Here is a 14,752-nt window from a genome sequence, read left to right on the forward strand (position 1 = left end):
CACCGGCTCGGCCGCGCCGCGACAAACGACGCCCGTCGGACTCATTCGCGTCGGCGAGCGCGCCGTCCCGACGTGAGGCTCGCTCACAGCGTCCGGTACCTCGGCGGCGCCGGCGCACGCGGCCGGCCCGGGACGTCCCTGAGCGCCGGTCGGCCGGCGGGCGGCGGCGGCGGCGGCCGGCCCGCGCCGGCGCCTCGTCACAGTCAGCGAGCCGCGGCGGCTCACGCGCTGCACGCACGGAGTCCGACGCGGAACACGGCACGGGTCGCCGCTCCCCCACGCCCGGAGCATCTCGCGCTCAACGACTAGACGCAAGCGCGGCGGCCCGCGCTGCACGGACACTTTTACAAAAATAAATATCTGAACGGCGCGCTCAACGGCAAGCGCGCGGCACACGGGCGCCGGTGGCGCGCTGTACAGGAGCGGGCGGTCGAGGCGGCGAGGCGGCGGCCGAGGCGGCCCGCCGCTCAGCCGGAGGCGCCGTTTTCGGTCCGCGCCGGCGCGCCGTCCGAGGCGCCCTCCTCGGCGCGGCGGCACGGCCCGCAGACGGCAGGGTCTGGCGAGACGCGCGACGAGCTCAGCTGGGCGAAACAGCGCGAGCACACGCGCACCGGCGAGTACAGCTGCTCGCGCGGGATGGTCGCCTCGTACTTGGAGCAGTCGGCGCAGTATACGTTGCCGCAGTTCCTGTGGACGGCGGAGACGATAGCGTTGTAAACAGAACAGCCGACAGTGACTGGCTACCAGTCTGGAGATGTCGGAGCTGCGTGTTCATATTTTCTGTTACCAGGCCGTTGTACCATCACGCGATGAGACAGCCACGTTGTTTACTTTCAAGTCGTTCAGGTCTTCAAAGAGACCAGGAGAATGCAGCCCGTGCAGTATAGTCACGAGTACGGGCGTAGGAAACTGGTACCCGTGCCCGAAAATGAAACAAAGCGGCTGAGACACCAAAAGCAACTTACACCGTTCGGTGCAGCTCGGTCCAATACCTACCACAGGTGGCTTATTTTCAGCACACTTTGGTCCTGGCGGTTGAAGCTATCGCCAAACATCATTTTGTTTGCCGTAAATGGCCCTCCCATCCGCTTTAAGTAAACACATCAAACACCGGGGTGGGAAGCTCGCTACCAAACGATGAACTTATTTATCAACAAACTTATCAGCAGAAATGCAAAACTTTTCACCTTTTTGTAGTAAAGTGATGCAACTTTGCCCACGAAATATAATGATCCAGGTCACAAGACATTCGTTGCAGAATGCAAGGTTCTAAAAACAAGGTGGGACCGGACGCAAAAGCCTTAAAACTACCTACCACGCTTGCGTTTTATTGCATGGAAACAAACAAAAATATTCACGATGCACTGCTGGCAACCAGATAAAACTGTCATGGCAAAACTGGGGTAAACTGGGAGAACTGTGAATCAAACAAAAAACTACGGCATGACTCAGTCCAGGCCACGTCCAGGAGCAACATCTCTACAATAAATCGAACGGCATCAGAGTTGCTGTTGGTACGTTGGGGCGCGCCGTTGGCAGAGACCATTCTGCACCAGTCACAGGGGGCACTAGCGTTCCCGTCAGCATTACTATCACCGTCACCTTAGTGCAATCTGTCATGACCCGAGCCAGCCGTCCCATAGTCGACAGTTAGTGAATGAATTCTGATAGGCCCAACAGTGCCCGGAGCGGACGGAACCGTCACGCTCGACCCCGTCTGAAGTGGAGGCGGCCTGACCCCCCCCCCCCCCCCCCCCAGCCAGAGCTGCGCGTGCGGCGCGCCATCCAGCCCGCGCCTCGCCCGCGCCGTACCTGCAGTGGTGGCGGCGACGGCCGAGCCAGAACTCGGTTGTCGCAGCCAGCGCAGCGGGCGGCTGCGTAGTCCGGCACCCAGAGCTGCGGTCGCGCGTCCGCCTCCTCCACCGCCTCCCAGCTCACGTCAGACGTCGACGACTGACGGCCCACCGACAGCTGCTCCTCCAGCGCCGCCGCCAGCTCCTGTGGGCAGGCCGGTAGCTGTTGAGATCGACGGCCCACAGACAGCTGCTCCTCCGGCGACGCCGCCAGCTCCTATGGCAGGGCAGTAGTAGCTGCTGAGATCGACGGCCCACAGGCAGCTGCTCCTCCAGCGCCACCAGTTCCTGTCGACACAGCTGTCCACCTCAGTTCACCTCAGCGGCTCAGACAGCTGCTCATCCAGCCCAGATGGACGGCAGACGTTCGTCCTAACTGCAAACGGCTACGCCGCAGCTGGCTTAGCTCTCGGGTGACTGGAACAAGACAAGTCAAACAGCCGGCGAACGCAACCGAGTTGCTCGGCAAGTTTAATGGGTTTCCCGCGCCGCCAGTGTCAGGGGGTGAAAAGGCGCCGGCGCGTGGGCGCGCGCGGAAAAGTTGCCCGAGTCCATCTGCCCGGCTGACCTCGTCGACCCGACGGCAGAGTTGCCGGCTTTCATGAGACGTTGGGTCCCACAGAGTCAAGAGGTTGAGTCCCTCTCGGAGAGAGGCGATGAAATCGCCTCCAGGCTGTGACGGGTCAAAGCATGCCTACATGCCGGATTAATGATCATTGTTCCGGGGTCATAGGAACATTTGTAATTAATATTCCGCTTTTAAGTTCGCCCCACACAAACTCCCTGCCACGTGACAAGTGTCGCGTTACAAACCGCAACAGCATTACTTTTCCTTTGCGATTGCAACATGCAATTCGACGATACGCGCATCCGTGAATGCCTTCGGGTTTCATCGCACCTTGCCACGACGACAACACGAAGCACATCGCTGCTGGGTGACCTCTGTCATCCACTGCGCGCAACAATACATGAATCTTCTCTCGCGTCGAATACAAACTGTTTGGCTGGACTCATTTCGGCTAAATCCACCAGGATGACTAAAAATAAAAAACACAGGATGACACAGGGGGTTAACCGAGCGGGGGGGGGAGAGGGCGGGACGTACCGCGTCATCCGGCCGGTCACCGTGCCGGCCGCCGGAGCACTGGTACGCCACCTGGTTGCAGAGCGCCAGACGCGTCATCTGCAGGTCCCGGCGCAGTGCCTCCACTTCGCTCTGAAAGAGACGCGGGTACGCCGCCGGTCACGAACGGGTCACGGCCACTGGCTGCGCCGGCTCCCGTACAACCGTACAACGTACCCCGGTCGTACAACACGCCCCCGGTCACAGGTGCTCAAGGCATTAAGACAGACCGCTCCACAAAATAGCTCCGATATATACTGAATGTCAGTCATGGGCGCAGGCAGTGTTTCTGAGAACACTGAAAACCATTGGTGTTAAAGAACAGCACGGTCCCACTAGCCAGAAGCCACTTCCCAACACGCGTGAAAACGACACAGGGCGCGCGCCTCAAATTCGGAATAGTCACGGGCCTGCAAAACTATGGCTTTTTATCAGCGCTGAGCCATTCCTGCCACGTCCTGCCTCTGAAATAAGCTCTCAGAAGTTATCAGACCCACTCCAAATAATCCAAGTTTCAAACAAAAGAAGTTTAGCCAACATCCAGGGATTCCGCGTCCAAGCCAGTACTATCAATTCCGTAATAAAGTGATTACCTTCTCCATAAAACGCCGGGGGTAGGTGCCACAGAATGAGACTGCCATCGATCACTAATACAGAAGTTAGGACCCGATGCTCGTTTTTGTGACTATAGTCAGGAGGATAGAACGCATTTTGTCAGCTACTGTTCACTTCATGCAGACGATGGCAAAAACTACCACAAAAATATATACATATCAACTCATCTTGATATCTGCAGGCACCTCGTGGCTCCATGTGCGTGACATGGTTGCGCCCCAGTGAGATAACATGTTAAATTTGGCACAAGCTGCATCTTCTTCCTCCTGACTTCCTTCGTCCTTCCACCCCCGTTCTCGACTTGACTTTGCCCCGGGAGAAAACTTAATCGGTTACGATGTGTTCGTGCCCACTGTTAAAAAATGACAATCCCAATGATGACCCAGATGTCGCCGACCGTTACGAGCGGGTAGATCCGCACCACAGGGAAGTCCCAGATATTGACGCCCCGGGCCTCGGACATCGTTACTATGCCGCACCAGCTGCGCGGAATCGGCCCGCCCCGGTGACGGCGCCGCCGGCTCGCTCCCGGATACAATCAGCTGATTGCCGTCCAGTATCCGATTTCCGTCCTCGGGGGCTGGCAAATCGCACAACAGGGAATAAGGACGTAAGCCGGGCCGACAATAACGGACGAGGTTCGCACTTCTCCTTGGATACACAGCACCGACGGCTCGGCAGGAGTAGCGGAGAGATCGACTGCGGTAAACACCTCTCCAGATCTCGACGGCCCCTCTGTTGTGATCGTCGCCCCGGACATGTACCGAACCGTCCACGGATGATGCCGCTGAGGGCTGGATTGTACTGTAATATACCGCATTATTTTGGACTTGCCGGCGCGCCCAAACATCTCAGCGGCTCGTCGAAATAAAAGGCCAGGTAATGCTAGCAAAACAGCATGGGTGTGGTCGGGACGTGACAAGTTTTTTTTTATTCGAACCTTCTTGACCATAGCAAAACTCAACCCTACCGGCTGTGCGGTTTCCATAACTTTCCACGTCGTCCAACCGCATGGGTCAGCCCCGCCGCCTCTTCCCAGTATTCCTCCCGGCCTAGCCGCCGGCCCCGCCGCAGCCTACGCCCCCCCCCCCCCCCCGCGCCGGATGCCCGGCCCGGTCCCAGGACGGAGCCGGCAGCTCGGCGGCCGCGTCCGGCCCGGCCCGACGCTGCATGCCGAGCGGAGGGGCGGCGGCGGCCGACCAGCTGTCGCTGATTTATGCAGCGTCCGGCGCCGGCGCCGCTCAATAGCCGGTCGCGGCGCGTCATCGGCCAGCGGTCGCCGGTGACGGGCTGCTCACCCTGCCGCTCGAGATGGTCGCCACGACGCTCCCGACACCGGGCGGCGCTCCCAGTCGGCCAGCACGCCCCGCGGAGGCCGGCACGACAACCCCGACACCGGGCGGCGCTCCCAGTCGGGCCGGCACAGCACTCCGACACCAGGGCGATGCTCCCAGTCGGCCGGCGCGCCCGCGGAGGCCGGCACGACACCCCGACACCGAGCGGCCGTTCCCAGTCGGCCGGCACGCCCGCGGAAGCCGGCAAGACGCCCCGACACCGGGCGACGTTCCCAGCCGGCCGGCACGGCACTCCGACACCAGGCGATGCTCCTAGTCGGCCGGCAACGCCCGCCGAAGCCGGTAAGACACACAGACACCGGGCGGCGCTCCCAGTCGGCCGGCGCGCCCGTGGAGGTCGGCACGACATCCCGACACCGGGCGGCGCTCCCAGTCGGCCGGCGCGCCCCGCGGAAGCCGGCAAGACACACAGACACCGGGCGGCGCTCCCAGCCGGCCAGCACGCCCGCGGAGGCCGGCACGACCACGCCGACACTGGGCGGCGCTCCCAGGGCGGCCGACACGCCCGCAGAGGCCGGCACGACACTCCAGGAGCGCTCAGCGGGCGCCCCGCTCCCTCTGCACGAGGTGGACGCGGGTCCGCAGCTCGGCGGGCGGGGCCAGCGGAGCTGCACCACGCAGTCGGCCAGGCAGCCGCCACCGGCAGACACGGAGCCAATCTGCGGTAGTGATCCGATCACCGGGAAATCAATTTCATGGGCCCGTCTCGCTCAACTTTTAGATGACGACCCGGGTGAAATCAATAGGTTACTTCTCCAAACGTATTGCTCTAACCCCTGTGACGCCGATGGATTTGGCCGCGGACGTACTTAGCTTAAAGAACCAATGAACTTAGTGAAACTATTAAGTTATTCATATTAGTATCCAAGCTCTCCCCAATCTTGTGTTTCATGAAAACAAGCAAAACGATGATGGCCGAAAACCTTACCGGTGCATTTGAATGTCTTTCATCCTTCCGTTTAACATTACCTGATTACCAATATCCCCTCAGGTAGCCGACCGTGCTCGCTACAACAAAACCCTGGCGGTACTGCAAAAAGCCACCTAATGATCGCGGCCCCGCATATACACTTACAGCGAGTCTCACAACCGCACAGCACGGCCCGCCCACAGACCTGACGCCGATCTCTGGACCCCTCCAGAGTGTCGCGACCCCGGCCGGCCCGCCCACAGACCCTGACGCCCAATCTCTGGACCCCCTCCAGAGTGTCGCGACCCCGGCCGGCGCGCCCCGCTCGGCCAGCGCGTCTGCGTCCTCCTCCCGCGCGCTGTTGGTATCTCCCAGTTGTCCGACAACTCGCTCACCAGAGCCAGAGCAGAAGGGGGGGGGGGGGGGGGGCAGCCACCTCTGGCGTGGCCGCCACGGTCCGGCCGCGCCTAATGGGCCCGCCCAGTTGCCGTCCTCCAGCCATCCGTCATGGCCCGTTGGCGCCAGGTTGCCAGAGACCAGCGGTCACCGCCGCAGCCGTGGCCGCTCCCTCGACAGCGGCCGGCCGCCCGCCATATGGGGCAGGCGTGCCCTGGGACAGACGCTGATCGTTACCAGTTGCGGCGGAGCTGGACGGCCCGAACACTATGCCCTGGTTCTGATCGGCCAGGGCCCGACATACGCATGGATGTCAAAATGTGCCCTGGAACCGTGATCAATTTTTCGAGAAAAAACTGAAACTGGATTCTGGGCCTAATAAATCTGCCCAGGAGACTGGACAGCGGATCGTGGAGCCTAGCCAGATACCTTCTCAGACTTCAGGCTCACGATCACGGCTATCAGACAATCAACCATAAAAATATAAGAAAGCCCCGGATCCTGGGATCTGCCCAAAACATGAAAACCAACAACCCAGGATCCGAAAGACCCGGGACCAAGAACGCAAAACCACGGCCCGAATCCACGTCTGGGATCCGTGCACAAGTCTAGATACGTGCCGCCCACAATCCACAGTCGCGGTGGTAATACAGAACACCGCCCATCATTCCTAGTTAGGCAGAGAAGACATTCCCAGAAACTCTCCGACGCCCTCCGCTTCCGGGTCTCAATTCGCCGCAAGCCTATGAGCCGACGCCTAATTGAAGGTATCCCACGTGCCTGCCGCGTGCGTCGGGAAGTGGCCGCTTCTCGGCAGCGCTGGCTAATTCATGACCGGCTGGAGCCGGCTGCCACGCGGCCAATGCATCACCCTTACTCGGTCGCCCGTGCCGACCAATGGGCCGCCGCCGCCGCCGCCGCACGGCCGGGGTTTCGCGGCCGGTGACTTCGTCAGCAGGTGGCCGAGCGCGGCGCTGAACCCAGCCAGGGCCGGTTGGAGCCGCGGCCCCAGCCAGGACCGGCTTGGAGCCGCGGCCCCAGCCAGAACCAACTGGAGCCGCGGCCCCAGCCAGGACCGGCTGGAGCCGCGGCCCCAGCCAGGACCAGCTGGAGCCGCGGCCCCAGCCAGGACCGGCTGGGACAGCGGCTCCTGCTCAGCTGACTGCGGCAGCTAGGTGGGCGGTCACTGGTCCCACAGCCACTACCTCGAACTGGCGGAGTGACTCGATCCTGGCTTAGAAACTGAGCGAATTGACTGGAGCCAGGAGATAATTGACTGGATCCCACCTGGACAGCCTCGAGCCCGGAGGGGACGGCTTAACCGTACTCAGGCATTTCCACAGCCGCTTCAGCCACGGGCATTCACAGCGCAGCTCTCCACCAGCCATAAGCCAACTGGCCAGACGGGATCACGACAACGCGGCTCCCAACAGCTTCATGCTCATTAAGATATCGTGGCGACCAATTTTCAACGCTCAAAAGTTCCATGCAGTGCGCACACCCATATTAACACTGGAAATTATATCATATTTTAAAAACAAGCTCTAACGACGGCCCAGAAGTCAGGCCAGACCATATATAACTGGCAAGTAATCGTTCTGTACGCGCTGGAGAAAAATAGCGGTCAGTTAAACCGTGACGATCAGTGCACGGCATGACACAACATCCTCTGTAAAAGCATGATAAGTACGAAACCAAATTGCAACGACCAACCTGAGGTCGCGAAGGTCACAAAAACGACCACGTGCGACGACTACGGCGGCCGAACAACGAACCCCGCCGCGCGGCCGACAGGCCCGAGCCGCCCCCGTGACGCCCGGAGAGTAGCGCGGTGGGCCGGGCGGCGCTATCGGCCGTGGCACGGCCGCTGCCGCCGGCCGGCCGTCACGGCAGCGGCCGTCCAATCCCGCATGCAGACGGCCCGCCTCCGGCCGCGGCCGGCCCACCCGGTCACCGAGCGAAACGGCCGGCCGGCCGCACTTCCCCGTAAACCTCCGGGCTGCGGGCGTGGCCGCCGGAGCTCGGATTAAATTCCCGTAACCCGGCGCCAATCAGCGTGCGCCATCCATCGGCGCCGCGCGTTCCGAGACGCTCCAAACTGCCCCGCCACTTAAACAATTCAGCAGGCGCAATTACCATTGGCCGAGGCCCATTTCGCCTTGCGGTGGCCGGACCGAAGGCCGGGCCCCCGCCGGCCCCATTCGAAGCCCGCCTACGCCGGACAGCTCGGTGCCGGAGGTCGGGCTCACCGGCTCGTCAGCGCACCACACATCACCACTACTGCCGCCACTATTGCCGGCGCAGGCCATCCCAGCAGAGCCCGGCACACGCGGACCCGTTTGATTGCAACACGTGTCCCCCTCCCTCGGGCTCCAGGCCACTCAGGCAGCACGGTGGCGGGATGGGGGGGGGGGGCTCACTCGTGGCGCCCTCCAGGTCGGTGGCAGGTCCTCGGGATCGCGCCGCAATCCCCGTGCAGATGGGACGAGCCGGCCCCGGCCGTGCAGATTCCCACAGTGTCGGTGGAGGACCGTGTGCAGGGTCGCTCCCAGTTCATTCAGGGCAGTTATGTCTGTTATGTTATGAGTGTACGGAAATAGCATGGCCCAGGCTACACAATAGGGCTGTCCTCACTCCGTGTTGAGTCGGTAACAAGTGGAATCAGTGATAACTTCCACGACGGACAAATGGCTAGGCCGCAGCTTTTTGGCCCGAGCCGTATGCACGCTGGAACCCTGTGGCCTTATATAGATGGACTCGCAAGACGTCCACTGTTTGAACATTCTGACCACCTGCCCGTCATGTATGATGAAGAGGAATATTTGGGCTTGAGGACGCGCCGGCTGTCCTACCCATACCGCGCTCGTGTATCCTGATAAACGGTTTTCTGTGAGCAGTGTATGGCGGACGGCTCAAGTTTAAGACCAACAACACTTAGCATGGACAAAAGCCGGAAACAGTTTCACAAATTCAATAAGCCCTTGGGACGTCCCGCAACGCTGTAGCTACAATGAGCCAGGAAACTCTTTCCAGTTTCGAATCAGACAGCCGCCGTCCCCCGAGAGAAGTCGCGGCCAGGACGATTGCCTTGGAGGTTCGCTCAACAAAACACTGCGACACAGCCACGTCTCCACACATCTCCGCGCCGGGGCTGTCCCACGGCCACCACCGGCCGCGACGGCGTGTAGCCCGGTCAGCCGACGCCAGGGCGCCCGTCGCCGCGCGGCTGCCTCTCACCTTGTGCGCGATGTGCATGTGATAGAGCCGCTGGTGCATGTCGTCCTTGACCCGGGGCAGGCCGTCCAGCTCCAGACGGCGGCAGGAGGGGGAGTCGGACGTCCGCTCCGAGAGCCTGCCGGCGCGTGCCGCGTCACCGCCAGCCGTCTCAACGCACGCCGCTCGTGCCCGTGAACACAGGTATTATGCTACCGAAGACTTCACCACCTCCTATGCTCGTATTGGGTCGCAAGATGTGTGGTCGGGTAAAGAGACGTGACAAAACATGTGATGTGTTCATTACAACGCGCCGCCGGGGGCCATCGAGATCCTCAGCAGCCACCCCCGGACCGCTGCGCGCGCCGCCGCCGCCCACCTGTCGTCGTTTGGCGTGGCCGGGAAGCCCGAGCTGGGCGTGCGGCTGTGGCCGGGGCTGGCGCGCGCCGGCTGCCCCATCAGCCGGCGCAGCTGGTGGCAGAGGCAGCGCTGGCGCACGCCCGAGTGGCTGATGTCGGTGGTGCTGGTGCTGCGCTCGCGGCGCTCCTGGCTCGCCAGCGTGTCCGTCGAGCCGGTGGCGGCGCCGCTCGAGCCAGCCGCCGCCTCGCTGCCCTCCGGCGAGGCGTCCGGCAGACCGGAGTCGGCGTCACGCTCGGCCGGCGGCGGCGGCGCGGCAGACGCCGGCGGCGCGTCTGCCTCCTCGGCGCCGGTCGCGTCGCCGTTGGTACACGCCGCCTCCGCCTCCGCCTCCTTGCCGCACCTGGGGCGCGCCGGCCGGCCGGCCGCGCGTCAGCCACGTGAACGATGAACGGGGTGCGGCAATGATGAAGAGCACCGTGGTGCGTGCAGGTCGTAGGAGGATGGGATGGGGAGTGATGGTGGCACAGGCTAGAGCGATCGATCCGGGCTGCAGCTGGACGACACGCTGGAAAAGGACCGGGAGCATAAAACAGCCCGTGCCGTTCAGCGCGGGACACATAGGATACAGATGGCGGAGAAGACAGGGTCGCGCATGATCCATAATCAGTAAGCAAACATTAGAGGCAAAAACAAAGACAACGCAATGACAGTCACGTTATCCACAAAAATGACACACACAAGTCTCAGGTTATTACACCTAGATGCAACACGAACTGAATGCAGATGAGCCTACACCATCTTCGCGTCCAAAAGGCAGACTTTAGGAACAGGGGGTGACCATCGATGCTAGACTCCAGCAGCTGCACAGACAGACCCGTCCGTCCATCGCGTCTGTCAGGGACGTGACCCACGTGCCCAGCAGACCGAGGTCCCTGGCGGTCCGAGTCGGCTCCCTCACCTCAGTGACGCCCGATACACGGGGGACCTCACATCCGTACCCACTCAGTCGCGGACGTGACTCCCATGCCCTCCTCCTCCCCCCAGCCCACACCAGCCGGGCCCGTGACTCACGTGTCAAGCAGGCTGGGGTCGCTGGCCGTGCGCGTCAGCTCCTTCCGCTCGGTGAGGTCCTCGCAGCTGCGCGTGCGCACCAGCTGCTTGCCGGCCGTGTCGGCCGGCTCTTCGGGCGGCGGCAGGCGGACCAGCACGTCGTCCGAGCAGGGCGGCAGCGAGCCCAGGTACACGGCCGACCACAGGCTTAGGTCGCGCGGGTGCACGGACGGCGTCAGCACCTGCCAGGGGCGCGGGTCCGCGCTGGTCAGGCGCCCGCAGCAAGAGTCCGGCGCCAGGCGGAGCACACGCCCTGTGTCGGAGTACCGACCAGCGGGATGCGATGCTCTTCTGACCGCACAATGCGAAACAGGCCCATAGGAGAAAGGCAAATGGCGAGAACCAAAGCAAGAGTTCAGTAACGATTGTCGCACACAACGGATGAAAGGATGACAGGTAGAGCGATGACACCCACAACATAGTTACTGGTACAGACACAATGCGCATGACATGGTAGTTTGTATGCATTGCTGTGTATGGATTACTGTATTCCACAGCTCAGTCGCTGCGGCCGGCTCTCTCGAGGCTCACCTTGCCGCGGTTAATGTACAGGTAGTTGGTGAAGCGGTCGCGGTTGGTGCGGAGGTAGGCGAACACGGAGTACGTGCTGCTCGCTAGCTCAGCCGCGTCCCGGTCCCGCGGAGAGTTGCACAGGAACGTGCCGAACAGGTTGGAGTAGGTGTGGTGGACGAGCTTCACCTGTCGGGACAGGGCCGGGCGGGCGTCACGCTTCGGGTCGTCACCGTCAGCACGGAGGGTCACGAGCGGACGCTGCCACACCGGCGCGACGGCCACCCCCACGCCCGCCTCCCACAACGGCACGCGACGCCTCCCGCTCCGAAGACCGGGCGGCGCACCGTCCCGCGTCACTGGCGCCGGCGGCCCGCCCCGTCTCACCAGGTAGGCCATGTTGAACTGGAAGTCGCAGGGGAACTGCTGCGTCAGCTGGTACACGCAGTCGAGCCACTGCAGGAAGACGGGGCAGCGCTCGTTCAGGTCCTCCGTGCAGACGCCCGAGCCGCAGCGGTCGGCGAACTTGTGGCCAAAGTCGAGCCACTCGCGCTCCAGCAGCGCCTGGAAGCCCTGCGCGGCCGGCACGCGGGCGTCAGTCGGACACGGGCGCGGGACGCCCGCTGCACTGCTCAGCGCCAGCCGCCGGGCCCGCCGCATCAATACGGCAGGGACAATGCCGACACGCTGGCAGGCGCTGGCCGTATTTAACGTGACCGCCGCTGTGTAGTTCGGCAACGTGCTACATTCGGACTGTGATATCAACTTGCAGGGAGCACAAAGACCCAACGGGTGCAGAGGGTGCAACGGGTGCCTGTGCAAAGAGCCAGCAATACATCATACGCTACCAAGGCACCATATCTATGGACAAGGCATTGCAAGCGATTACGTCAAACCACAGCCCTCAAAGTGTGTCCCGACTCTACCCAGCAAACCGCAAGCGCCTCTAACCCCTCAGGTCAGCGGCGCCTGGAACAGGCCGCGCCCGCCCGCAGCACACACGTACGTCGATGGTGCGGCAGTGCGGATCCATCATGATCTGGGCGAGTCCGGTGATCTGGGGCGTGCGGTCCCAGCCGTCGCTGCAGTGGACCAGCACCGGCCGGCCCTGCTCGTCCATGTGACGCACTACGCTGACGGCGGCTCGCAGCAGCGCGGACATGTGCGACAGCCACCGGGTGGCCTCCAGCGACTGGAACCAGCTGACGGGAGACACAGAGAGGTCAGAGCACAGACAGCCACCCGGTGGCCTACAGCGACTGGAACCAGCTGAGGGGGGACACAGAGAGAGGTCAGAGCACAGACAGCCACGGGTGGCCTCCAGCGACTGGAACCAGCTGACGGGGGACATAGAGAGAGCTCAGCACAGACACGCGCAGCGAGACACGAACCTCACTCGCCCCCACACTGCGCAGCCCCTGGACGGCTATCGATGCCCTGACAGGAAACCGAGAACCATTTCGCACACGCACATGCTTCGTGCGCAAGGACACAATCACATCTGAAGGCCATCTGTGACATCACGGCACACGCCCCCCCCCCCCTCCCCCCCGCCGCCATACCCCTCGCAACCTCGCCCGCCCAGTCGGCCGTCTGCTCCGATCAGCTGCTCCCAGTCACCACGTCGGACCCCAGCGCCGTGGCACGTACTTGGAATGGTCGGTGGGCGCCGAGAGGAGCGCACGCAGCGCCTGGTACGACTTGCGCACGGCGTGGATGTTGGGCAGGTTCATGAAGACCACCTCGCTGTTGGGGTAGTACTCGTGGCATTCGACGCCGCCGCCGCGCGCCCGGTTCGCCACGGCGGCCGCGTAGCTGCGCGCGTCCACGATCACCACCTTCTGCAGGGAGGAGAACGAGGCGAGCGCTGTGACATCGGCGCCTTGAGGCGGGCAGATCGGAGAGGGTTGGTCAAGTAAGCGCACTGTTAAACAATCTCCCATCTGGCTGTGGTGCGGGCCTCTGGTCATACCTGTCTTTTAGTCCGAAATGATGCGATGACTGATGCACTCCGGTCATCGTCAAAGTACAGATCCGCTCACCTTCCAAGGCCCGTCATCGTCCCTTGAGCGCAGTGCCGAGTTCTGCGTAACTGGTTGACGCACCCATATTCATTACGGCCCGCTCGAATCCAAACCTCACAAAGACACCATAAGCCTCGAACCAATGAACACCCACACCCACCCCACACCCACACCCACACCCACACACATGAAACCGCACCTCGTCCGCTACGCAACTCCCGTGCCTCGGGTTGGCTGAACGCCGCGCCCGGCCATCGCACTGACCTCGGTGTTCTTGAAGAGTAGCGCCTCCTCGGAAAGGTCGCGCAAGCTGGGCACGTCGCCGTTGGCGTGCGCGGCGGCCGGGTGCGCCGCCTCGGCCGCCAGCCGGTTGGCGGCGCACGCCTCACTGAGCGCCTTGACCAGCTCCTCGTCCTCGGCGGAGCGCCAGCCCAGCCAGCCCACCTCTGGCTGGCCGGAGCGCGCCAGCACGGCGCCCGTCCGGCCGTGTCTGGCGGCCGCGGCGCGCCGGGTCACACGCACGCGGCGGCGGAGCGCCCCCGCGTCACAGAAAGTCGATCACAGATCGCTACACACGGTCCAGAATGGGTCATTTACACTTTGAAGCAATGCCAAGTGCATGACTTGTGACTTCGTGTCCCAGTATTGTAATATCTCACGCAGATGATTACGCTGCGACACGAACCTCCAGACACCGGCCTGATGTACGACACCTCACTACACGGTCGGCCTCCGACAGTGCGCCGCGTGAGCGTCGCTCGCCCGGCTGGGTCACTGACCTCCAGCATACGGCCGGGACGCGCCGCAGCGCCCGGAACCTGGCCACCTTCTCCAGCATGTCGTCGCTGATCGACAACGGCACCAGGAGGTAGCGCGGGTACGACGGGCACAGCTTGTATTCCTGGTTGGCCGTGCTGATGCGCCAGGCAGCGCGCAGGTCGAAGCCCATCCGCTCCAGCTGGCGGGCGGGAGACAGGCTGCGGTTACCAAGTCCACCGACAGATGGCGGCGCGTCCGCAGGCAGCGCGCGCGGCCAGCAGCGGTGACCCCCGCCGCTGTCGCCGAGACCAGGACGAGCGGGTGCGGAAGTCGGCTCGACACAGCGCCGTAGCGCGTCCGCCCGCTCCAGGATCACACCACACGAACACTGGTCCCGCCAGAGGACGCAACGCTCCCTGGCCGGACCGCAGCGCCCTCTGCATCAACGGAACAGGCGGCGCTGGCAGCCCAGTTACGAACCCCTGCACGGAGCAGCATTCGTCATCACACCCTCTTATCCTCAT

At 62.9% G+C, this 14,752-nt stretch overlaps 1 protein-coding gene across 1 annotated transcript; it reads right to left on the reverse strand.

Annotated features, from left to right (window-relative positions):
* Positions 1-221: 221 nt before the first annotated feature.
* On the reverse strand, positions 222-14,427 carry LOC119111698 (myotubularin-related protein 3-like; the record flags this gene model as incomplete). The annotated part of the gene is given in 15 exon segments (XM_037235503.1): positions 222-228; positions 478-687; positions 1,813-1,850; positions 1,852-1,998; positions 2,959-3,069; positions 9,490-9,604; positions 9,845-10,116; positions 10,162-10,225; positions 10,897-11,117; positions 11,467-11,634; positions 11,833-12,018; positions 12,452-12,647; positions 13,096-13,286; positions 13,734-13,959; positions 14,249-14,427. Coding segments are annotated over 15 exon segments (2,331 nt in total), but the record flags the coding sequence as incomplete, so codon positions are not given.
* Between the last annotated feature and the right edge of the window lie 325 nt (positions 14,428-14,752).

The sequence above is a fragment of the Pollicipes pollicipes genome, unplaced genomic scaffold (genome assembly GCF_011947565.3).
Source record: "Pollicipes pollicipes isolate AB1234 unplaced genomic scaffold, Ppol_2.1 Scaffold_7261;HRSCAF=8764_pilon_pilon_pilon, whole genome shotgun sequence".
NCBI classification, from domain to species: Eukaryota; Metazoa; Arthropoda; class Thecostraca; order Pollicipedomorpha; family Pollicipedidae; genus Pollicipes; species Pollicipes pollicipes.